A 24219-nucleotide genomic window follows, 5' to 3' on the forward strand; every position below is an offset into this window, starting at 1 on the left:
TGAGAAAGGCAAAGATCAAGCAACTTGATCAAATTAGGAGAGTTATTTTACAACCCAATGCAAGACTTGGTCAACAATTATAATTATGCATTATTCCAGTTTTTTAATTATCATTTTTCAGAGATATGTAAAACGTTTCAATTTCTCAATTTCTCTTTTTTGTTGTCAGCTTCCAGTACAAATTTTATCAACATTTAATTTTACCTATAGATAAAATTAAGGGGTAGTCTAAAAGAAGAAGAAAAGACATTGCTTCAGAATGAATGTCTCTGTTTAAAACTGCTTTCTGTTTCTTCAGTGAGTAAAGTCCTTGAATTTCCTTTTGTTTATATTCATAAAGCTCTCAGCAGGTGAAATAATATTTTGTGGTGATTACATCTCTGGTGCCTGCTCACAGGCGGAAAATTACTTCTGAGCAGGTCAGTGAACTCTTTGGAAAGAGAGGCAAACAGCTTCTTCAGTGTACTAAACAGGAGATAGATTAACTTCTTGTCTCAGGATTATCTCCCATTGCAAATAAATATTCACTGGAGCAATGAGCATCTGTAAAGAAGGAGCCAAAGAAATGAGTATCCTCGAGCTCAAGTCCTGCTATAAGTTTTAAGTATAAATAATTATATATTGCCGTGTTTGGACCTTACCCTCGGTATTTCTTCCTGGTGTTTTAATTAAGAATCTAAGAAAGAGTGAGTGTACTTTTGAACTGATTTGTAGCACTTTTTTATTTTAGTAACTTAGCCTTCATATTTTTTATCCAGAAAGTCGATTGCCTTTCACACACTAAACAGGTTAAAACTGCCCATTTCCTTTTGGTTGAAGGTTTATAGAATCAGGGAATAATACATCACACAGCATGTCCATCCAGAAAGACCATGCCACTAAATGCATAGAGGCACCCACCATCAGCTTCCTGTGGATGATAATTGTCCAGAAGCTGAGTTGGTCCAACCTGTGATGCCTGTAGCAGATTAGAGACTGGCAGTTCTGCAGTGAATGATTTTCCCTCTGACATGACAGCATTTCTCCATTATCTACAAGGCACTATTCAGGGATGTGATGGAATACTTCAATCTGCCTGGATGAATTCACCTTCAATACCCCTGAGGTGGTTCATCACCACCAAGGACAAGACAGCCAGTTGATTGGGTACCTACTATACTGCTTCAAGTCAAGTCAAGTCACTTTTTATTGTCATTTTGATCGTAACTGCTGGTACAGTACACAGTAAAAACGAGACAATGTTTTTTCAGGACCATGGTGTTACATGACACGGTACAAAAACTGGACTGAACTACGTAAAAAACAACACAGAAAGAAACTACACTAGACTGCAGACCTACCCAGGACTACAGAAAGTGCACAAAACAGTGCAGGCATTACAATAAATAATAAACAAGACAGTAGGACAGTAAGGTGTCAGTCCAGGCTCTGGGTATTGAGGAGTCTGATAGCTTGGGGGAAGAAACTGTTACATAGTCTGGTCGTGAGAGCCCGAATGCTTCGGTGCCTTTTCCCTGACGGCAGGAGGGAGAAGAATTTGTATGAGGGGTGCGTGGGGTCCTTCGTAATGCTGTTTGCTTTGCGGATGCAGCGTGTAGTGCAAATGTCCGTGATGGAGGGAAGAGAGAGCCCGATGATTTTCTCAGCTGACCTCACTATCCGCTGCAGGGTCTTGCGATCTGAGATGGTGCAATTTCTGAACCAGGCAGTGATGCAGCTGCTCAGGATACTCTCAATCCAACCTGTGTAGAATGTGATGAGGATGGGGGGGGGGGGGGGTGGAGATGGACTTTCCTCAGCCTTTGCAGAAAGTAGAGATGCTGCTTGGCTTTCTTTGCAATGGAGCTGGTGTTGAGGGACCACGTGAACACCAAGAAATTTGGTGCTCTTAACGACTTCTACCGAGGAGCTGTCGATGTTCAGCAGAGCGTGGTTGCTCTGTGCCCTCCTGAAGTCAACAACCATCTCTTTTGTTTTGTTCACATTCAGAGACAGGTTGTTGGCTCTGCACCAGTCCATTAGCCGCTGCACCTCTTCTCTCTATGCTGACTCATCGTTCTTGCTGATGAGATCCACCATGGTTGTGTCATCGGCGAACTTGATGATATGGTTCGAGCTGTGAATTGCAGCACAGTCGTGGGTCAGCAGAGTGAACAGCAGTGGACTGAGCACACAGCCCTAGGGAGCCCCCGTGCTCAGTGTGATGGTGTTGGAGATGCTGCTCCCAATCTGGACTGACTGAGGTCTCCCAGTCAAGAAGTCAAGGATCCGTTTGCAGAGGGAGGTGTTCAGGCCCAGTAGGCTCAGCTTTCCAATCAGTTTCTGAGGGATGATTGTGTTGAATGCTGAATTAAAGTTTATGAACAGCTTCCGAACGTATGTGTTTTTTTTTGTCCAGGTGGGTTAGGGCCAGGTGGAGGGTGATGGCAATGGCGTTGTCTGTTGAATGGTTGGGACAGTACGCAAACTGCAGGGGGTCCAGTGAGGTGGGCAGCAGGGTCTTGATATGCTTCATGATGAGCCTCTCAAAACACTTCATGATGATGGATGTGAGTGCAATGGGATAGTAATCATTTAGGCAAGACACTGAAGACTTCTTTGGCACGGGGACGATGGTGGCGGCCTTGAAGTACATTGGAATGGTGGTGCTGCTCAGGGAGATGTTGATGATCTGAAACATGCACTCCCTCCACCATTAGTACAGAATTGTAGCAATGTGTAAGATCTACAAAATGCACTGCAATTACTGTCATGGGCAACTCCAATATGAAATAAATAACAAAATAAATAAATAAGGAACATTTCCAATACCTAACCCCATGATCTTCAACACCAGCAAGGTCAAGGGTTGCATGGGAAGACCCGCAAGTTCCTCTCCATGCCACAAGCTATCTTAATTTGCTGGTCCTTCACTGCCTCTGTATCTACATCTTGGAATACCCACACCAAGAGTATTGCAGGGGTATTTTCACCAGAAGGCCTGCAGCAGTTCAAAACCTTGAGATGTCACCACCTTCTTGGGAAGAGTTTGTGATGCGTAATGAATGTTGGGCCTGGCAGCATGCAAATTCTGAGAAGTCCGTAGTTTTAAAAGCTACCATCTATTATCAGATGCTTGCTTCACATCTGCTTTAATATGATTCTCTGTTCAGACAAATAATTGCCTTTAAGATTATTTATAAACTCGGCACCAGCCCCTATTTTCAGGATGGAATTACACATTCCTACCATCTGCTATTTACATTTTTGTAAATAACATCTTTTTTCTCATTTTAGTTCTTTGTGCAATTATTTTCTCAATTTATGCACTTGTTATCAGCTTGCTCATCACTGGAGCCGGCATCCTCTAGGTTGCTTTGGTCAACCACCTCATGCTGTGCTGCAGAATCCTGTCATGCTATCATTCATCTGAAGTTTGAAGATAATTAAAAAGAACATTGCTTCGCTCCTTCAGTGTAATTTCCCATGTCCCAGTCTCTTGCAACATCTTGATCCTGTTTCCTATGGTGAATATATGCTTGTAATAATGATACATTCTTCCCACAATACATGTCATTATAAACTACACCCATACTTAATTTCACTCCTTCTGACAAAGGGTCAAAGGTTCAAAGATTCAAAATACATTTATTATCAAAGTACGTATGCAGTATACAACTTTGAGATGTGTCTTGCCACAGACAGCAATGGCAAATTCTGTAGAGTGACTGTAGAGGCAAATTCTGGGTCTGCAGACTCTGGAGCAGTAGGGGTATGGGAACAGCTGAAATGTGGAAGCTTGGGTATTAGGATTCTTCCTGTGTCTCCACTTCAGCTGTCACTCTTCTGAATTCCTCAAAATTCTTAGCTGCTCCGTTGCAAGCACTCAACGAAAGAGAACAAATCACGCAAGTGACAAAAAAAAGAGTGAAAAACGCAAAATATAAAACATCAGACCACAGAGCAATTTAAACAGTCTAGGAAAGTTTTGTGTCGTTCGTTGACAACAGACTCCAGAGCCGGTCCGCCCTGATCAAAATAACACAAAATAGCAATGAAAAAGGATCAACCAGAAACACATATAACATGAACTGCAGAGCCCAATCCACAAACTGCATCTTTGACCTTGCATAATGAGGGATAAACTTGGTGATTAAGGCCATTTATCAAGTTTTACAAGTGCACAAAATGAGCAAAAGGACATTTGTCTCATACTCAAACTTGAGACAAAACTGCATTCCATTGTAAACAATCAATTTATAAAATAGCCAGATTCAAGAGATGTGACGCTAACTGAAGAACATGGAAAAGCTTCTGGAAAATACAGAATCAGCTATACTACAATTACTAGAAAATTTACAAAATAATTACATGCATATAGGCGAACAAATGAAAATTATAAGCAAGCATAGGAAAGTTAAACCTCTAAGAGAATACTATAAAAATAACAATTCTGCATCCTAATGCAACAACCTGAATTTTAAACATTGTTTTGCTTTCCATAGATGCTGCTTGACCTTCTGAGTGTTTCCTACATCTTTTGTTTTTCTTCAAAAATTCCATAACTTACTAGCACTCCTCAAACTCTTCCCAAGTAATATACTCATGTTAAATGCTTTGTGTGTGTGTGTGCATGTTTAAGAGAGACAGACATCATCACACGTAATATAAGTAAATGTTTTGGATGCTGGTCTGTATTAAAGTGCAAGCAAGTTCTCAATCTGTTGGTGCATTGAGAAATCATTCTAAATATTCCTGTCCGACCCTGGAGGAGGTCCTATGGTCAAGGGCACAAACCGTCAAACCTCAAAACAGCAATTCACTTATCACCTTCCAACTCACCTCCTTCCCCTCACCCCCCCCCCCACACCCCACCTTCTTATTCTGGCATCTTCCCCCTTCCTTCTCAGTCCTGAAGAAGGGTCTCTGAAATGCCGACTGTTTATTTATTTCCATAAATGCTGCCTGACCTGCTGAGTTCCTCCAGTATTTTCTGTGTTGCTTTGGATTTCCAGCATTTGTAGACTTGCTCATGTTTAAGTTCCTTTCTTTGTATTCTCCATCTTTAATAGCCTTCATTAATCCCTTAACAGGATAGAACATGGAACATAGAATAGTACAGTACAGGCCCTTCAGCCACAATGGTGTGCCGACTCTTAAACCCTGCCTCGCATATAAACCCCCACTGATGATCTCAAAACCTTATCCTCCTGATATTCCTAACCTCTCCCATTCATCTCAGTTCCCCCATCTATCTCATTCATCCCTTACCCCACCTTATCTGCAGCTTGAATCGAACTTTATCTTCTCTTTCCCGATCCTAACAAAGGATCTTCTATATGAATAGTTAATTCTTCTTCTCTTCACAGATGGTGCCTGACCTGAGTGTTTGCTGTGTGTTCTGTTTTTAATCCCAAAAGTCCTTAAGAAACTAAAACTGCTTTCGACCTGCCAATGTAGCTTATGTTTGTGTGTGCATGTTAGGCATAATGGCTCATCAAATATGTGATGTTATTCAACATGTTTTGTTCATAGTGTGCATTGAAGTGTTTCTGAGCTGTTCGTGCCTCTGAACATTGCTATAAGTGATATTGACCAACAGTGCAGCCCACCCAGTATAGTGAAACCCGTTACAAGGCTAGTCACTGGTGTGAAAAGGTTCCCAAAGAGATTCTGTGTCACTGGCACTGACCACAGGACCTCAAAATTCCACAGACAGAGAAGAGAAGATCTGCCCGGGTGGGAAGATCTGCAAAGTGAACTGTGAATCAATAAACTTACATCAAAAGGAGGAACTAAAAGGACAAAAAACAGTGAGCAGCATCACATTGTGTTTCTTCCTCGCCTCCCCTACCGTCTAACTCTGACTCATCATCTTTTTTCATCAATCCTGAGGAAGGGCCTCGGCACAAAATGTTGAGTGCAGTCTCTTCCATGGATGCTGCCTGGCCTGCTGAGTTCCTCCAGCATTTTGTGTGTGTTGCTTGGATTTGCACCATCTGCAGATCTTCTCCTGTTAGTGACTGCAGTTATCTGTAAGACTGTAAGAAACATCTTAGAAGAGCTTTTCCTGGTGAAAAGAAGCCTTGAGTACAGCAAAACACTCAAAAGTTGTGATGAATCAACATGTAGGAGGAAGATTGAAAATCTGGCTGAGTGGTGCCACAACAGCAACCTCTCACTCAATGTCAGCAAGACCATGGAGCTGATTACTGACTTCAGGAAGAGGAAACTGGAGATCCATAAGCCAGTCCACATCAGGGGATCAGAAGTGGAGAGGGTCAGCAACTTTAAAGTTCTCAGTGTTAACTTTAAGGAGGACCTGTCCTGTGCTTAGCAGGTAAGTGCAACTTTGAAAAAGACACAGCAGCACCCCTACTTGCTTAGGAGTTTGCAAGGATTCAGCATGACATCTACAATTTTGACGAACTTCTATAGATATGTGGCAGTCAGTATATTGAATGGCTAAAGCACAGCCTGGTATGGAAACACCAATGCCTTTGTACTGAAAGGCCTACAAAAATTAATGGATACAGACATCATGGGTAAAACATTCACAGGGCTCTTTCATAGGAAAGCAATATCCATCATAAAGGACCCTCACCACTCAGATCATGCTCTCTTCCCACTGCTGGCATCAGGAAGAAGGTACAGGAAGGATCCTCATAAGTCACATCACCAGGTTGATAAACAGGAATTACCCCTCATCCATCAGGCTCCTGAACCAGATAGGGGAACAATTAAATTTCACTTGCCCTATCACTGAACTGTTCCCACAACATATGAACTCACTTTCATGGACTCTTCATCTCATGTTCTTGATAATAATTGCTTATTTATTTATAATTATATATTATAAAAATTTATTTTTGTATTAGCACAGTTCGCTGTATTTTGCACGCTGGTTGTCCGCCCTGTTGCAGTCTTTCATTGATTCTATTGTGGTTATGGATTTATTGAGTATGCCTGCAAGGAAGTGAATCACCGGGCTGCATACGATGACATATATGTACTTCGATAATTACTTTGAACTTTGACAATTGTGGAATTCGTTGCCAGAAGTGGCTGTGGAGGCCAAGTCTTTATATATATTTAAGGTCAAGGTTGATAGATTCTTGATTGGTCGGGGATGAAGGGATACGGGGAGAAGGTAGGAGATTAAAGTGAAAGGAAAAATGGATCAGCCATGATGAAATGGCAGAGCAGACTTGGATGGTCAAACGTCTTAATTTTGCTCCTATATCTTATGTTCTTATATCTTTCTGTTTGAATGTGGCAGAATAAATGATTAAACAGTGCAGGGAGGTTATATATGCAGTCTGGGTGTGTACATTGTGCACGGAGAGAATGGAAATATTATTGCTAATATGTTAATTTTCAGTAAATGTATAATCTCATTAAAATGTGCAATGCTTACACTACCATAAATGAGCAAAGAAGGTTATCTTGTTGATAGAATCATGTTTTGTATTTACTAATCTGACGTGCTCACAAAATACCAAAAACTTCAGAGTAGTACAGAAATTGATCATTAGTTTCAGACCCCAGAATTGTGGATCAGCAGAGCTACAGGTTTAACATTGTGAATCAGAATCGGAGAGAATCAGCAGCTATGTTGTTAGATTAAAAGGTTTATCCAATCATTACAACTTTGGTGAACTTTTAAACTTGTGAAATAGATGTGTGTGTCGGTTAAGTGGTGAATGGGTTTAGCCCTATCTGAGAAATATGCAGTCTTATCTTTAAACAAGTTTGTAAAAGTAAAAGTTTGATGGAAATGTCAGTGAAAAATCTTAATAAATTTATCACTAAACAAGACCACAGCTTCTTAAATGAAAGCAGTAGTGAATGCTCCATCAACAGCACGTGATCCAATTGATGTGAATTCTGCAATAAATGTAATGGTTGCTATTCATAAATAATGCAAAATCTGCAGATGCTGGGAATCCGAGCAACACCCACATTCATCACAGGTCTGGTCCTTTAAGGAGAGTGAATGTTGTAGGTGTCAGAAGAAGGGTTATAATAACTGCAGGTAAGTATAAGCCCTCATCAATGACTGGAGCTCTTGCCAATGTGATGCTGCACATTGGATGATGTTGGGCAAAGACTGAATATTAAGGAAAATAATAGCCTTGTTATATGGGCCGATATCTTATTAATTGATTTTCAAATAACAGCTAACATGATCCAGTAAGGACAAAACTGCTCTTAAGTGCAAAATAACAATGGCAGATATACGTAGGTGGGTTCCATTACTTGTCATTGTAGCTTGTGAGGATATTGCAGGGCAACAAGTCATTTCTTTTCTGCTGCGTCTGAAGGAGCCACCCCTTTGTGGCTTTCCCCACTGAGCATCTCCATTCTCAACTCCTTGCAGTTCAGATAAAGGTCTGCATGTTCTTCCCTCACTGCTGTGGATTGGAGTGCTCGCTTAGGCTCAGCATTGCCACTTTGCTTGAGGCAAGTCGTATCACCATTGTCAATTTAATGTGAAACATGCTTCCCTAATTTAGTTTCCAACCAAGCGGAAGTATGAGATTAAGTCAAAATTCTGCTTTCCCCTTGTCTGTGATAATTGTAGGTTAATGTAGAAATTCACTCAACAGCTCTGACATCTTAATTATGCTCTTATAATTTGCCCGAGGCATGTTAAACGTTTCGTTTGAAAGCAAAATATTGCAGCCACTGACGATCTGAAATTAAGAATGAAATGCCAGCAGGTCAGACTGGGTATGCAGACAGAGAAACAATGGATAGTGTTACAGATCATTGACCATTCACCTCAAATGTTAATTGTTTCTCTTCCATGGATACTACCTCACCTGCACATGTCAGATTTGGAATCCAAATAAAAATTAAGGTTGTTTCTTCCAGTCCTCTTAGCAGATTAAAAATATGCAAGAGTTATAGTCCAGGTATTTTGAATAATTTACCATAGGTAAGGAGATTTTGATGTTCATTCAGTTGTTTAAAAGTTGGAGAGGAGTATCTCATTGCTTGACGAGAAGTTGGCTATTTTTTCTTGCTTTCCATAATAATTGGAATTTCTTGGGTTCAGTACACATTGCATAAAGTTGCATTCTTTAATGAATGGATAAGGCCTGTTGGTCCTCTTTCACCTCTTTGTGCATATGTAGGTTGAGATTTAATTGGGATGATGATGTTTGACCTTATTTTACATATTCTGCAAGATAATTTGTATTTCTGTGTGTCTCCAGTAAACATTACACAACTTACCTGACAGTGGAGAGTAATTGCTGGATTTAATTTGAAATCTTAGCCACAAAAGTGATTACTATTTCTCATTAGCAATTTTCATGGGAGACTGCCTCTAATAATGAAAGCTCTAGGGCATGAGGTGAGGAAATTTATCACTGCTGTCAGTAGCGGTGAACAAAAATAAACAATGCATTAATTCTTAAGAGTAGTAATCCTAATGTTCCTCCAAAACATGGTACTTTTTTGTTTCAAGAGCTGCAATGGAAGTGTAGGTTGTTACAGCACAGTCCAATCCAACAATAGTAGCTCAATGATTCAAAGTACATTTATTATCAAAGAATGTATAAACTATACAACCTTGAGACTTGTTTGCTCACAGGTAGCCACAAGGCAAGAAATCAGAAAGAACCCAATTAAAGAAAAAAAATAAAAGATCAACAGCCAATGCACAAGAAAAGGAAAAAAAACCAAATCATGTGTACAATGTCCTGTGTATGTTACTCAAAATGGGTTTTTTAGGTTTGTTAAGAGTAGGAATGCTTCTTTGTCTGATAAGTGTTTCTCTCGCAGTTGTTTTGCTTTATACTTGCTGATATGGTAATTGTATTCATTTGTTAACCAATGGGGAATGTTATTTTGTCTTGTGAGGCTGGGAACTTGGGGGAGGGGTTTTCGCGGGCTTTTGGTGAGGAGTCGGGAGGAAGACACTGAGGAAGGTGGACGTGCGCTGCACTGCTCAGAAGACCACCGGGGGGTCCTAGGTGCGAAGACGTGGAGATCGGAGGCAAGCGACGAGGGGTCAGATGGTTCGATGGTTGAGCTCCAACGATGTGTACTAAACTGACTGAACTTTGATAAGTTGGCGCCTTTTGTTTTTTTCCCTTGCATATATATTGTATTGCCTAATACTCTTCTAATTTTAGTAAACTCTTTAAAGTGCATTTCATTATGGTATTTGTTGCGGATTTGATACTGTGGGCGGGCGCGAGGCATAAACTCGATTCTCACAGCACCTGCGTGTACGGGAGGTGGGGTTGGTGTGTGGCTGGATCTCCTTTTCCCCTAGACATATACCAGCCCGTTGGGTAAGTGTTACACATGCAAACAGTTGAAGTGAACAATAATGTTCCAAACCAAACTGAATCTTCGGATCTGAATCCTGGAGCAGCTTGGAGGAGACCCAAAGCCTCACATCAGTTCATCATGTGCACGGAGCACAGCAGCCGGACAGACTTCATTGCCCTAGTGCCTTGAAAAGAGTGACCATCGTGGAGAATGAACAATATCAGCCCTCACCTCAGATCACAACAGCTCATTCTAATATTGAGCAATATGTCCAAAAGCTCATCTTGAGAAAACTCAAAACAAATGCTTGGTTAAAGTAGAGAATTTCAAAGAAAGATTTAAGAAGGAAAAGAGGCGGAAAGTTTGAGCATTTTAGGGTATGAATTAGAGAGTTTCAGTCCCTGACCTTTAGGTCACTGAGGTGGTGCAATGATTTTCCTGTATGACAATCTGTGAGAATTTAAAAGTGAAGCTGTCAGAAATGAGAGATTGGAAGTGGCTATGACCTTGAAGCAAAAAGCTGTGAATTTTAACATTGAGATGTATAGAAAAAGAAGAAGCTGTCAACAGCAACTGTTGAGGTGATTTGGGTCCAAGGTAAGAGACAGTGTTTTGGAGCATGTAAATTTCACAGATGGATGATTGCGTATATTAGAATACTAATGGCCAGATGGAATGAAAGGGGAAGCTGAAGATTTCAGCAGTGGATGAGTTGAGGCAAGAATGAAGTCACACAATGTTATGGAGTTGGAATTGAGTAGTCCTGAGGATTCAGAACTTCTTCAAAGGACAATGAAAGCCAAGTCTTTGAATACTTTTAAGGAAGAAGTGCACAGATTCTTAACAAGCAAGAGAGTGAAAGGCAGAAATATTTAAAATGTCGATATCCACGGGTCAGGTGCCGGAGGATTGGAGGATAGCTCATGTAGTTCCGTTGTTTAAAAAAGGCTCAAAAAGTAAACTGGGAAATTATAGGCCGGTAAATTTGACATTGGTAGAAGGTAAATTATTGGAAGGAATGCTAAGAGATAGGATCTACATGTATTTGGATAGACAGGGATTTATTAGAAAAAGTCAGCATGGCTTTGTGCATGATAGGTCATGTTTAACCAATCATTAGATTTTTTTGAGGAAGTTACCAGGAAAGTGGATGAAGGGAAGGCAGTGGATATTGTATACATGGACTTCAGTAAGGCCTTTGACAAGGTCCCATGTGGGAGGTTTGTTAGGAAGATTCAGTCGCTAGGTATACATGGAGAGGTAGTAAATTGGATTAGACATTGGCTCAGTGGAAGAAGCCAGAGGGTGATAGTGGGGGATTGCTACTCTGAGTAGAGGCCTGTGACTAGTGGTATGCCACAGGGATCAGTGAAGGGTCCATTGTTATTTGTCATCTATATCAATGATCTGAATGATAATGTGGCAAATTGGATCAGCAAATTTGCTGATGATACAAAAATTGGAGGTGTAGTGGATAGTGAAGAAGGTTTTCAAAGCTTGCAGAGGGATTTGGACCAGTTGGAGGAATGGCCTGAAAAATGGCAGATGGAGTTTAATACAGACAAGTGTGAGGTATTACACTTTGGAAGGTCAAACCAAGGTAGAACATACAAGGTAAATGGTAGGACACTGAGGAGTGCAGTAGAACAGAGGGATCTGGGAGTACAGATCCACAATTCCCTAAAAGTGGTGTCACAGGTAGATAGGGAGAGCTTTTGGTACATTTGCCTTTATAAATCAAAGTATTGAGTATAAGAGTTGGAAAGTAATGGTGAGGTTGTATAAGGCATTGGTGAGGCCGAATTTGGAGTATTGTGAGCAGTTTTGGTCACCTAATTACAGGAAGGATATTAATAAGGTTGAAAGAGTGCAGAGAAGGTTTACAAGGATGTTGCCAGGACTTGAGAAACTGAGTTACAGAGAAAGGTTGAATAGGTTAGGACTTTATTCCCTGGAGCATAGGAGAATGAGGGGTGATTTGATAGAGGTGTATAAAATTATGATGGGTATAGATAGAGTGAATGCAAGCAGGCTTTTTCAACTGAGGCCAGAGGAGAAAAAAACTAGAGGTCATAGGTTAAGGGTGAAGGGGGAAAAGTTTAAAGGGAACATTGGGGGGGGATTCTTCATGCAGAGAGTGGTGGGATTATGGAATGAGTTGCCAGATGAAATGGTGAATGTGGGCTCACTTTTGACATTTAAGAAAAACTTGGACAGGTATATGGATGAGAGCGATTTGGACGGATATGGCCCAGGTGCAGATCAGTGGGACTAGGTAGAAAAATAGTTCGGCACAGCCAAGAAGGGTCAAAAGGTCTGTTTCTGTGCTGTAATGGTCTATGGTTGCTAATGGTAAATGAGAATTCAGAGTTAAGACTTCCATCATAATCTTATTAAACGGTGGTGCAGACTTGAGGAGTGCCCTTCTGCTGTTCTGTTTTGATGTGTTTATCTGCAAGTTAGTGAAGGCTCTGATCCAGTCTTAGAGGTTGCATTTGAAAGGGATGGAGTTAGAGGTTAAGAAATGCAGTCCCTTGCAGATGCTGAGCACAATAGTTTAGGTCTTCATATTATTAGTTCCACATTCAAGACCTCAAGCAAAATGAACCCAAATCACAGTGAAGCTTCACAAAACTATCTCAGATTTTGCACAGGAAGTTACACTAAGTGAATTCCATTGCTCAGAAATGCAAAGGGAGAGAGGGATGTGTAACCTGCAATTCTCTTACAGAGTGTTTCTGTGAAGTTATAGAAAACACATTAAGAGGAAACAGAGGGAGTAGTCTGAATCCACCAGCTAATCCTTGGTGTTGAGAGTGGCACAAAGAGGGAAGTTTCCTTTCTGTTTTGAAAAAAAAATAAACTCTCCTGACTGCACTTCATTAATATTGATTTCCATACTAGACTTCTTGAACAAAGCATGTTAGATTCATTCTTTTCCCAATGAGAATTTACCTGAGGAAATATTTCCTTTAATCGTATTCTTGTGGCAAGTTGTCTCAAGGGAAAGTCACTGCTTTTCCTAAAATTCTGTTTTCACTAACCTTGAAGGAAGAGTTCCAAATCATTGAGGCTGCTTAAATCCACTTCCATGAAGTAGTGTGATTAACAAGAGGAGACTGGTGATGTGTACTGTTCCAGTTTGCCTTGCTGGTTGTAATGCCCACCACCGGCAGGCTATCTGTGCAATATAGGTTCTTCAGAATCAGGTTTTATATCACTGGCCAATGCCGTGAAATTTATTATTTTGCAGCAGAAGTACATTGCAATATATAATAATAAAAATATAAATTACAATAAGTATATACAGTATATTAAAATAAATTAAATAAATAGTGCAAAAAGAGAGGAAGGTAGTGTTTATGAGTTCATTTTCCATTGAGAAATCTGATGGCAGCGAGGAAGAAGCTGTTCCTAAAATGTTGAGTACGTGTCTTCAGGCTCCTGTCCTTCCTCCTTAATAGTAGCAATGAGAAGAGGTCATGTCTTGAATGATAAGGGACAGTTTCCCTGCCATCGGTCTCACCAATAAACCAGTGAAATGGACTTGCAGTATTCTACGTTACAATAAAAATGTTGAAGATGGCACTGTGCACTGTCCAACAATACTTGGCAAGTCCAGGTGACAACACAGCAACGATGCACGATAGGTCTAGCTCAATCGCTTTCAAGCAACTCACTGATGGGATAGTCCTGCAGTACATCATGCCTTAGTATCCAGCAGTGACTTGCAATCATAAAAAATACAATAAGACTATCAAATACACCTTAGATTGGACCCGGTGTGGCTGCTGCATCTGAGTGTGCTGCTATCTTACCGCCATCAAGCATGCTTACCATGCCATCCAATGCCCGCACCTTGGAGAGTCGGATCACCAGGCTGTACTTCTACTTCTGGCAAACAGGCAGAGACTGAGGACCACAGCTGCAGTGGTGAAGATCATGAAGGTATAGTCAAGGGACGCTTAGGAGCACTTGCGGTACTGCTTTGAATCTGGGGGCTGGACAATATTCATCTTCAAATCTAAATGAATATTCCACAGTTGTCACTGACTACATCTAAACCTGTGTGGATGAGTGTGTACTTTTGAGAACATACTGGACTTACCCAAACCAACAGCTGTGGATGAACCAGGAGATATTCATAGTCTGCGGAGAGATCTGTGGCATTCAACACCAGTGATCCAGACATAGAATATAGAAATCCAGATACAAACTAAGGAAGGCTATTTTAAGAATAATAAAACAATTCTGATTGAAGTTAGAGATGGATTCTGATGCACGCCAGCTCCGGTAGGGTTTGCAGGCCATTACTTCCTACAAGGCAAAGTAAAATAAAATACAGATAAAGATGGAAGAACTCCAGGAGAAATTTCATTAGCTTGTCTCAAACCCTGTTCATCAGATGCCACTGACTTGATTTCACTGTCCCTGAGAATTGCCTCAGTTTGAAACAAATTGTTTGCAACTGTGTCATCCAGTATGACCCAAAGTTGAGTTATTAATTTCTGCGCACTCTCCCACATATGGACCCACTGCTTGCCATTTACTCTGTATTCCATGTTTGTGACATTTATGTCACCGTATACAACGCTGAATTTCATTTTCATTTCACATTAAATTAAAAAAACAAAAGGATGAATGAAAACTATACAAGAGGCAAACAACCAATGTGCAAAAGACAGAAGTGTGCAAATACAAAATTAAAAATAACCATAATAAATAAACAATAAATATCAAGATTATGAGATGTAGAGTTCTTGAAAGTGAGTCCATAGGTTTTGGGAACAGTTCAGTATCAGGGTGAGAGAAGTTGAGTGATGTTATCCCCACTGGTTCTGGAACCTGATGTTTGAGGGGTAATAACTGTTCTTGAACCTGGGGTGGTGTGGGTCCTGAGGTTCCTGTTCTTTCTTCCTGATGGCAGCAGTGAGAAGAGTACATGGCCTATACGGTGGGGATCCCTGATGATAGATGCTTCTTTCCTGTGACAGCACTCCTTGTAGATATGCTTAATGATGGTGAGATCTTGATCCATGATGGAGTGGGTTGTATCCACTACTTTGAAGTATAATTGGAGCATGCTTGAGAAGGTGAATACCTCGGACTGCCAAAGCAAGAGGTTAAAGATATCAATAAATACTCCAGCCCTGTGTATTGAGTCCCATACTCTACTCCCTCTTCACTTACAACTGTATACCTGCAATTAACATCAATACCATTGTCAAATTCGCAGACGACTCAACAGTGATCGGGTTGATCTCCAAGAGAGATGAATCAGTATATAGAGCGGAAGTACAGAACTTAGTGAGCTGGTGCTCAGAGAACATCCTGTCTCAGAGAACAGCAAAGACTAAGGAGCTAATAATCAACTTTGGAAAGTCACAGGATGACGAGTATGCTCCAGTCTACATTAACGGAGACATAGTGGAGAGAGTGTCCAGTTTCAGGTTTCGGGGAATACACATCTCAGACGACCTTACATGGTCCACTAACACCACAACAATAGTTAATAAAGCACAGCATCACTTGTTTTTCCTCAGGACACTGAAGAAAGCTGGTCTAACTGAACAGATGCTGGTGACCCTTTACCGCTGCACCATAGAGAGCATCTTAACATACTGCATCTCTGTGTGGTATCTCAGTTGTACAGCAGCTAATAGGAAAGCTCTTCAGCGGGTCATCTCTAGCACACAGAAGATCATCGGGACACAGCTCCCAGCCCTGGAGGACACCTACAGCTTATGCTGCCTAAGGAAAGCTACAAGCATCTGTAAGAACAGTACACATCCACGCAGTCATCTGTTTGAACTTCTTCCATCTGGCAGATGTTACAAGATTTTCTATGCCCGCACTTCCAGACTGAAAAATAGCTTTTTCCCCAGAGCTATAATTGCTCTGAACCAATTGATCAAGCATCATCCATAAATTTGTTATATTGCTACTTTTAATTCTGGTTTTATGGCTGTCATGCATCTGAGGTATGCTTTTGTACTGCTGGACATTGCTTGTACTGGCTGGTTACATGATTTTATTTATTTTATTTATTGTGTTATAGCATTGAGTACGAGAATTGCAAACTCATTTTCGCTGTATTGGTGCGTGACAGATTGTACTATGCAATGACAATGAAGATATTTCATTTCATTTCATTACAGTTGATCAACACATGTCTTCAGTACATGTGGTCAGGTACCTACTATCTGCCAGATGCGTTCCATTGAGTCACCCTCCTGAAATCGGCCTCGGAGACTGAAATCACATGGTCGTCAGGGACTTTTCAAAGTTGCCTGCATTTTTTTCAGTCAAAACGAACAGAAAAGGCATTGAGCTCATCTGGGAGCAAAACCATGCTGTCACATATGTCACTTGGTTTTACTTTGGTGATAACATTCAAACCCTGCCACCGTTGTTCAGCATCCTACCGTGATGCCAGTTTGGTCTGGATTTGCCACTTCGCCATGGGATGGCTTTCCGGAGGTTGCACCTGAACCTCTTGTATGTTATTTGGTTGCCAGACCTGAATGCCACTAATATGGCCCTCAGCAGATTTTGTGTCTCTTGTTTCATCCAGGTTTGTTGTTGGGGAAGACTCTATCAAGAAACACAAGCTCCCGTTTTTTGCCCTCTTTGACTCAGCAGTCTGGTCCACCCAGTGGACTGAGAAGGCCTTGAGTCTGACCAACATATCTGCTGTATCTGAGGTGAGCCACTTCTCCGTGAAACAGAGAACACAGCAATCCTTTGATTTCCTCTGATACAGCAATCTTGCCCTTAGTTCTTCTGTCTTCTTCTCCGGAGACTGTACATTTGCTAACAAGATTGTGGGTAAAGGAAGGTTTACACCCTGCCATTTTTGTCTGGCCTGGAGTCCTTCCCTCCTTCCTCATCTACCAGCCATAGTGACGTACCTTCATCCTCTTATAGTTGCTGTACCTGCATTCCTGAGCATTGAGTCCACCAAGTCCTTCAGGATGTTGTAAAATCACTAGTTCATTAAGACATTTTGAAAAGTACGTCACTTAAAGGGAAAATACAGGCCGCAGATTGTAATGCTGGTAGATCAGAAGAGGTATATCTAGAGTTTTGTGAGCAACCTGCAAAATGTCACGGTGTGTTGCCGCCACTATCATGAGTTCGGCACCGTGTCATGTGTCAAAGCGCCTGTTCCTGTGCTGCACTATTGCATATTTCTGGAGAGCAGGGATCATCTGATAAACTGGCAATCTTCAGATTCCCTATTCCTGTTTCCCTTCTGTACCTTTCTCAAATGCCCAGTCTTCACACCTCTCATGAGGCACCAACACCTTCTCAGCAACTTGCACTGTACTGTGCCCTGTTTCGGAACTACCGCAGTGCCCTTATCAACCAAAATGTTAGCACCACAGGTCGTATGTTGTGGTCATTGACTGATTTTGCAAATTTCTTCCATAATTCTATTTTTTTTTCAGAATCTTTCTTGTTCCTTCTTCCACCAGCTGCATTTCTGAAATGTTCACTGTTTAAGGTCTCTGGCAGAACCTATATTTTCACATTTCTTTTATTCTGGCTTCTTTCTCCTTTCTTTCCCTCCTTTCCAGTCCTGATGAAGGGTCTCGGCCTGAAATGTCAACTGCTTATTCCCCTCCATAGGTGATGCCTATCCTGCTGAGTTTTTCAAGCATTTTGGGGTGTGGTGCCCTATATTATTACAGTATGGACGAGAGCAACTAACAGGGAATGGAAGAGATACTGATACCAACCTGGGACATCATAGGAATGATAAGGAGCAATAAAAGGTTCACAACAGTGTTGTATTGTGAGGCAGAACATAGCAAACTTGTAACTATTGCACCCACTGTCACGGTTCCGACCGTTAATTCCCCATTTTCTCCTAATTCCCTTTGATGGCAGCACACCTGGTTTTCATCAAGACCTGCAGCATAAGAACCCCGGCTTTGTACCCACTAGTTGCCAGATTGTTGTTTTGCCAGTGTGGTAATTAACGTTTCCTGGCACTTAGGATTGTGTGTTCTAAGTTTTGCTTCAGTACCGAGATTTACCTGTGCAACTCAGTCTCTCTGAGTCAAAATAATTTTTCTAAGTTCAACTCCAGTTCTGGGGTTTACCTGTGAAACTGTCTCTCCGTGCCAAGATAAGGATTCCAAGTTTACTCCAGTACTGAGGTTTACCTGTGTAATTCCGTCTCTCCGAGCTAAGAAAAGTTTTGTCTGCAGCTTCCCTCTCTACGCTCCGTGTCAAGATAAGTTCTGCCTGTCTCCTGTTTTCCTGCACTCCCTCCTGTTTGCCGTTCAACGCTCATGCCCACGTCTGCATCCTAACTCAGTCTTCGTGCCTGTGTCCTGCATTTGGGTTCACCTCGTTCATTGCACCACCCACTGTTAAATCTGTCTGAAACATGCTTTGTTTGTATTCAGCCATCTTAAGGAGCCAGATCAGGCTTGTGGATAGCCCTAAGGCAATCTCATTCATATTTGTTCTCTGTGTTAGACAGCCACAAATTTTGTGACCCTGACTGATCTTCTGAGATTGTTTTACAAGCACTTCAGAGGGAACTTTGCACTAAATCTCTGCTGATGTGGCAGGCAGGACTGTAGTTGACAATATATTTCTGCATTGTAATGGCATCTGTTTGAACAAACCATAAAAGCTGTTCTGATTCTGGAAGAGATTTTGTTTCCAGTGTTTCACCCGGCAGTGAAGGCAATATAATGTTAATACTTAACAATTAATCATTTTTGTATTGAAATGTCCAGAGGGCTTGTTTGGACTGCTAAAAATGCTTGTTTTAAGGCATTTAAAGCAGACTGCATCCAAATATCTCTGTGATGCCTGAGGCGGAGATAAGTTAAACTTGACACTTTAAAAACAGCAGACTGTGAGCAGCCATCACTTATTAGCTCCTTTGCTAAGTTCCCTGCATAGCAAACGTGACGACTATTAAATCCTTTTTATTTCTGCAAATAATTACCATTAATTGGTAATATTAACTGCATGCACTGAAACCTGATTTGCTGGCATGTCAAACGTTCCATGAAAATTGCAAATGTCCAATTAATAATACGTTTTGACTTTCAAATCAGTTTTGCATTGCAAATCGGTTCATGATTTTTCAATCATCCTTGAGGCTACAAAACAATGTGAAGTGATCAGATTGCAAAGAAACCTTGCCAATCTAAATTTAATTCAGAAATAATTAATCATGTATAATTTGTATGATCTTAGCTGCAGCATTGAAATTACATTTTTGGAGAAGCAGTTTTGCTTTGCTAGTTCTTCAGTTCTTTCAGTTTGCTCTGTGATTAATTGTTAAGTGTGTCAGTATGGTTCAGTTCATTGTTCTTTTTCTCTGTTTAGCAGGAGAGCATTTTTTTGATATCTGTGTAATATTGGGATAATGTCACAAGTCATAAACTGGTAATTTTCTGACTGTAGATCCCCCTCCAGCACTGCGCCCATCCCCAACCTCCAATCCTCAGGATAGAGAATGAGGAAGGAGTTGAGCATTTAAGAGTGATTAGATTACAGGAGACTGAGACTATTCCAAGTGCTAGCAGATTCAGATTAATTTATTTATCACAGATACATTGAAACATATAGTAAAGTGTGTCGTTTATCAGCCAACTCAAACCACGGATGTGTTGGGGGCAGCCCCACACATTCTAGTGCCAACCTAACATGACCAAGGGTTCATCAGCACAACAGCAATACAACCAGCCCCTTTCCTTCCACCCAGCATGGACTTGATGGCCCAGAAAACCTTCTGTGTCTGAAAAAGGGACAAGAAATTGCTAGAAGCATCTTTCATTGTCCCATTTCCCTTTTTAATACAACACCCAGTTGACAATTCTTTGATTAACTTAAATCTTTGTTTTCAATCCTGAGACAGTGCTCTTCGAGGGAGGTGGTTTGCCATCTTTTTCATCACAAGGTACAAGAAAAAACAAGAAGTGTGTGCTCCTCTGATTCTCGCCTCAAGCCAGAGAGCCAAGGAAAAGACTTGGAGAGATCCAATTTTGAAAATAAATGCTACATAGATTCTGATGTAGTGTCTTGTACCTTAAATAATCAGCTTTTCTTTTTCCAGAGATGTTCCTTAGTATGCTAGGTTTTCCAGTATTTTTGGTTTTTACTTAAAATATTGGCCAAGTACTGGCATTCTGTTTCATTGGCAGGTCGCTTTTCATTTCACAAGAATAAACTTTCCATATGGCAGCTTTTCCCAAACTGTTACATGGCAGAATTAATTGTTGGTCAGCTTCTGTGGTGTGTGTTTGCTAACCTTTAGTTGATTTCATCATGAGCCTGATTCAAATATCAGTGGCGATTTAAGAAACACTTGTAGAGGAGCTGTTATTTAAATGTGTGCTTTGAAAGACCTGCTCTCTCGCTTCCTTATGTGTGGAAGTGTAAAAGATGTCATTATTCAGCTAGCAAACAGTTAAAAGAAAATTGCTGCCATCTTTGTTGTTTCAGCTGAAAGAATATTCCTTTCCTCCTGCAGCGTGTTCAAAAAGACACTTAGGGACTAGGCTTTGACTGTTCGTAGATATGACAAGATAATGAGACAGCAAGAACATTTTGGATCTCACTGAGAAAACATCTTACTCACTCCATTACACTGCACAGTTGAAACCTTCCAAGTTTGTAGTGTAGTACATCAAGGTGAGAAATGGACCCAGTATTTTTGCACTTTGCGTGGAAGTACCAGTTACCTCTCGGTATCTTGTCAGCACTCACAATAGACTGCAGAAAAATAAGTAGAAACTCCGAGACCCACTGTTTCAGTTTATAAATTAGTATACTGTATAGCTTCTTCAAAGTTAGTGAAAATGCATTCAGATTAAACCTTGCTCCGTTATTTAATTTTCATTTCAAATTAAAGGTGCTCCATTCACCATGCTGGCTCGTAGAACTTGCCTAACTCAGAGTGATGGGGTTGAGGATGGGACGGTTGGGAAAAAGGGAGATGCAAAGTGTAATGAGACTGTGAGAAAGGACAGGCAGGTGACAGGGAAAAATTGCAGTTTGTGGGATGAGTTAAAGTGTAACAGGGGGCCAACATTGAAAAAGGTGATGAATGCAGGACTGAAGTGTTATATTTGAATGCGTGCAGTTTATGGAATAAAGTAAATGATCTTATAGCACAGTTAGATATTGGCAGGTGTGTTGCTGTTGGTATGGCTGAATCGTGGCTGAAAGAAGATCATAGTTGGGAGCTTCTTATCCAAGGATACATATTGTATCGAAAGGATAGTCAGGTAGGCATAGAGGATGGGGTAGCTCTTTTGGTGAAAAATCAAATCAAATCCTTACGAAGAGGGTGACATAGGATCAGAAGACGTAGAATCATTGTGGGTAGAGTTAGGAAATAGAAAGTTTTAAAAAACCCTGATGGGAGTTATATTCAGGCTTGTTAACAGTAACTAGAATGTGAGCTACAAATTACAATGGGAGATAGAAAAGATAGAAAAGTTGTGGGCAGACTGGGAAAATTAGGTTGGTGCTTGATCTCAAGAGAGGGAACTCGTAGAATATCTATGAGATGGCTTTTTAAAGCAGTTCATGATTAAGCCTACTGGGGGACAGCAATTCTGGGCTGGGGATTATGTAATGACACAGATTTAATTAGGGAGCATAAACTAAAGGAACCCACAGGAGGCAGTGGTCATAATATGATAGATTTCACCCTGCTGCCTGAGACAGAGAAGCTAAAATTGGATGTATTAGTATTACAGTGAATTGCAGTGGCATTAGAGAGTAGCTGGCCAAAATTAATTGGACTGGGGCACTGGCAAGGATGATAGCAGAACAGCAACGGCTGGAATAAAGGGAGTTACAGAGGCATGAGAGAGGAGCTGGCAAGCATTGATTGAAATAGGACACAGGCAGGGATGATGACAGAATAGCAATGGCTGGAGATCTTGAGGTCAATTTGGAAGATGCAGGAAAGGTATATCCCAAAGATGAAGATATAATTCCAAAGGTTGACAAGGTAAGTCAAAGACAGAATAAAAGCAAAAGAGAGGGAATACAATATAGCAAGAATTAGTGGGAAGATAGAGGATTGGGAAAGTTTTAAAAATTAACAGAGGCAACTAAAAAAGCCATAAATAGAGAAAAGGTGAACTATGAAGGTAAGCTTGTCACTAATATAAAAGAGGATACAAAAACATTTTGAGATATATAAACATAAGAACATAAGAAATAGGAGCAGGAGTAGGCCATCCAGCACATCAAGCCTGCCCCGCCATTCAGTAAGATCATGGCTGATCTGTCCGTAAACTCAGCTCCATCTACCTGCCTTTTCTCCATAACCCTTAATTCCCTTACTATGTAACAATCTATCTAATTGTTTCTTCAATATATTTAGTGAAGAAGCCTCAACTGCTTCCCTGGGCAGAGAATTCCACAGATTTCTGGGAAAAACAGTTCCTCCTTATCTCCGTCCTAAATCTTCTCCCCTGAATCTTGAGCCAATGTTCCCTAGTTCTAGTCTCACCTACCAATGGAAACAACTTTCCTACTTCTATCTTTTCTATCCCTTTCAAAATATTGTGTGTTTCTATAAGATCCCCCCTCATTCTTCTGAAGTCCAGAGAGTATAGTCCCAGGCAACTCAATCTCTCCTCATAGGTTAACCCCTTCATCCCTGGAACCAACCTGCACTGCACTGCCTTCAAAGCCAGTATATCCTTCCTCAAGTATGGAGACCAGAACTGCACACAGTACTCCAGGTGTGGCCTCACCAGTACCCTGTATAGTTGCAACATGACCTCCCTGCTCTTGAATTCAATCCCTCTAGCAATGAAGGCCAATATTCCGTTTGCCTTCTTAATAACCTGTTGTACCTGCAAGCCAACTTTTTGTGATTCATGAACAAGCACTCCCAAGTCCCTCTGTACAACAGCATGCTGCAATTTTTCACCATTTAAATAATAAGATTAAGAGACCGATGAGAGTGGCTATCAGACCACTGGAAAATAATACTAGAGATGTAGTAATGGGGGACAAAATAATGGCGGGTAAACTGAATAAGTATTTTGCAGCAAAGGGAGTGCAGTTTTACTAGGTGTTGTCAGCAATGGGCATCATCCTCATACAATCCTCATCGCACTGTTTAAAGGAAGGTTTCTCTCGTCAAATCATTTGGGGGAGTTTCTGTTTATTGTACTCAGTGACTATTGACTCCCAGCTTAGATGGCTGTTCTAAGATTCTAAGAACAGAAAAGTGAAAAATCAGCTGACAGGTGAAGCTGCTTTGAGACATTACCTGAGGGATGTGTTTGGCTGGATTTGAGGCAGTTTCCTTTGCTATCTACCTGTGCCATATCTGAGAACTGAAGTTGACATTAGATTATGTACTCTGCCAACAGACATCATGTACCTTCTGAATCATAAGGGAATATTGAAAGAGTTATAATGTACTAATTTTTGGAAGGTCACTTCCTTCCATTTCATTCACTGTGTGCAAATGAAAATACTTTCCAAACCAGTTAATGCTTGTTCTATCAATCAGCTCTTCTTGATATAATCAACACTCCGAAAATCTGCTTCATGATCTCCCTCTGATTTATTTTCTACCTTGAACTTGTGCTGGTGTGATAGAGCTCAAACTTTTTGCTGGATTTCTAGTCTTATGTACAATGACACACCGTCCACTGCAATTAAAGCAGATTTGGTTTTACTTTCTAGGCGGGAGTGGAATTCTCAGAGCAGAAGAGGATTCTGGTACAGAAGCAGATGACGAAACCCATCTCACCTTCTACTCCGAGCACAGGGGGAGGCGAAGGAGCAAAGGTAAAGGGATTTTTGATATGTCTCGGCAGTCTCACCATCAGAAATGAGAATGACAGTCAGATTTGAGGTTTTGGTTTGTTTTAGCTGGAATAAGAAGCCAGCAATTTTTCATATCGAGCTTATGCCTTTGGCAACTTCCTGCTATGAAGTGAA

The 24219-nt window shown here is 40.9% G+C and overlaps 1 protein-coding gene across 5 annotated transcripts in view; it reads left to right on the top strand.

Moving 5' to 3' along the window:
• Positions 1-24219, top strand: part of LOC140731037 (astrotactin-2-like) — a 1710280-nt gene that overhangs the window by 656331 nt on the left and 1029730 nt on the right. For all 5 annotated transcript variants that reach the window (XM_073052234.1, XM_073052229.1, XM_073052230.1 and 2 more), the window contains one exon: positions 23962-24066. In XM_073052234.1, coding sequence (XP_072908335.1) covers positions 23962-24066 — 105 coding nt within the window. The remainder of the gene's footprint in view (positions 1-23961; positions 24067-24219) is intronic.

This window comes from Hemitrygon akajei, chromosome 7, assembly GCF_048418815.1.
Source record: "Hemitrygon akajei chromosome 7, sHemAka1.3, whole genome shotgun sequence".
In the NCBI taxonomy this organism is placed as follows: Eukaryota; Metazoa; Chordata; class Chondrichthyes; order Myliobatiformes; family Dasyatidae; genus Hemitrygon; species Hemitrygon akajei.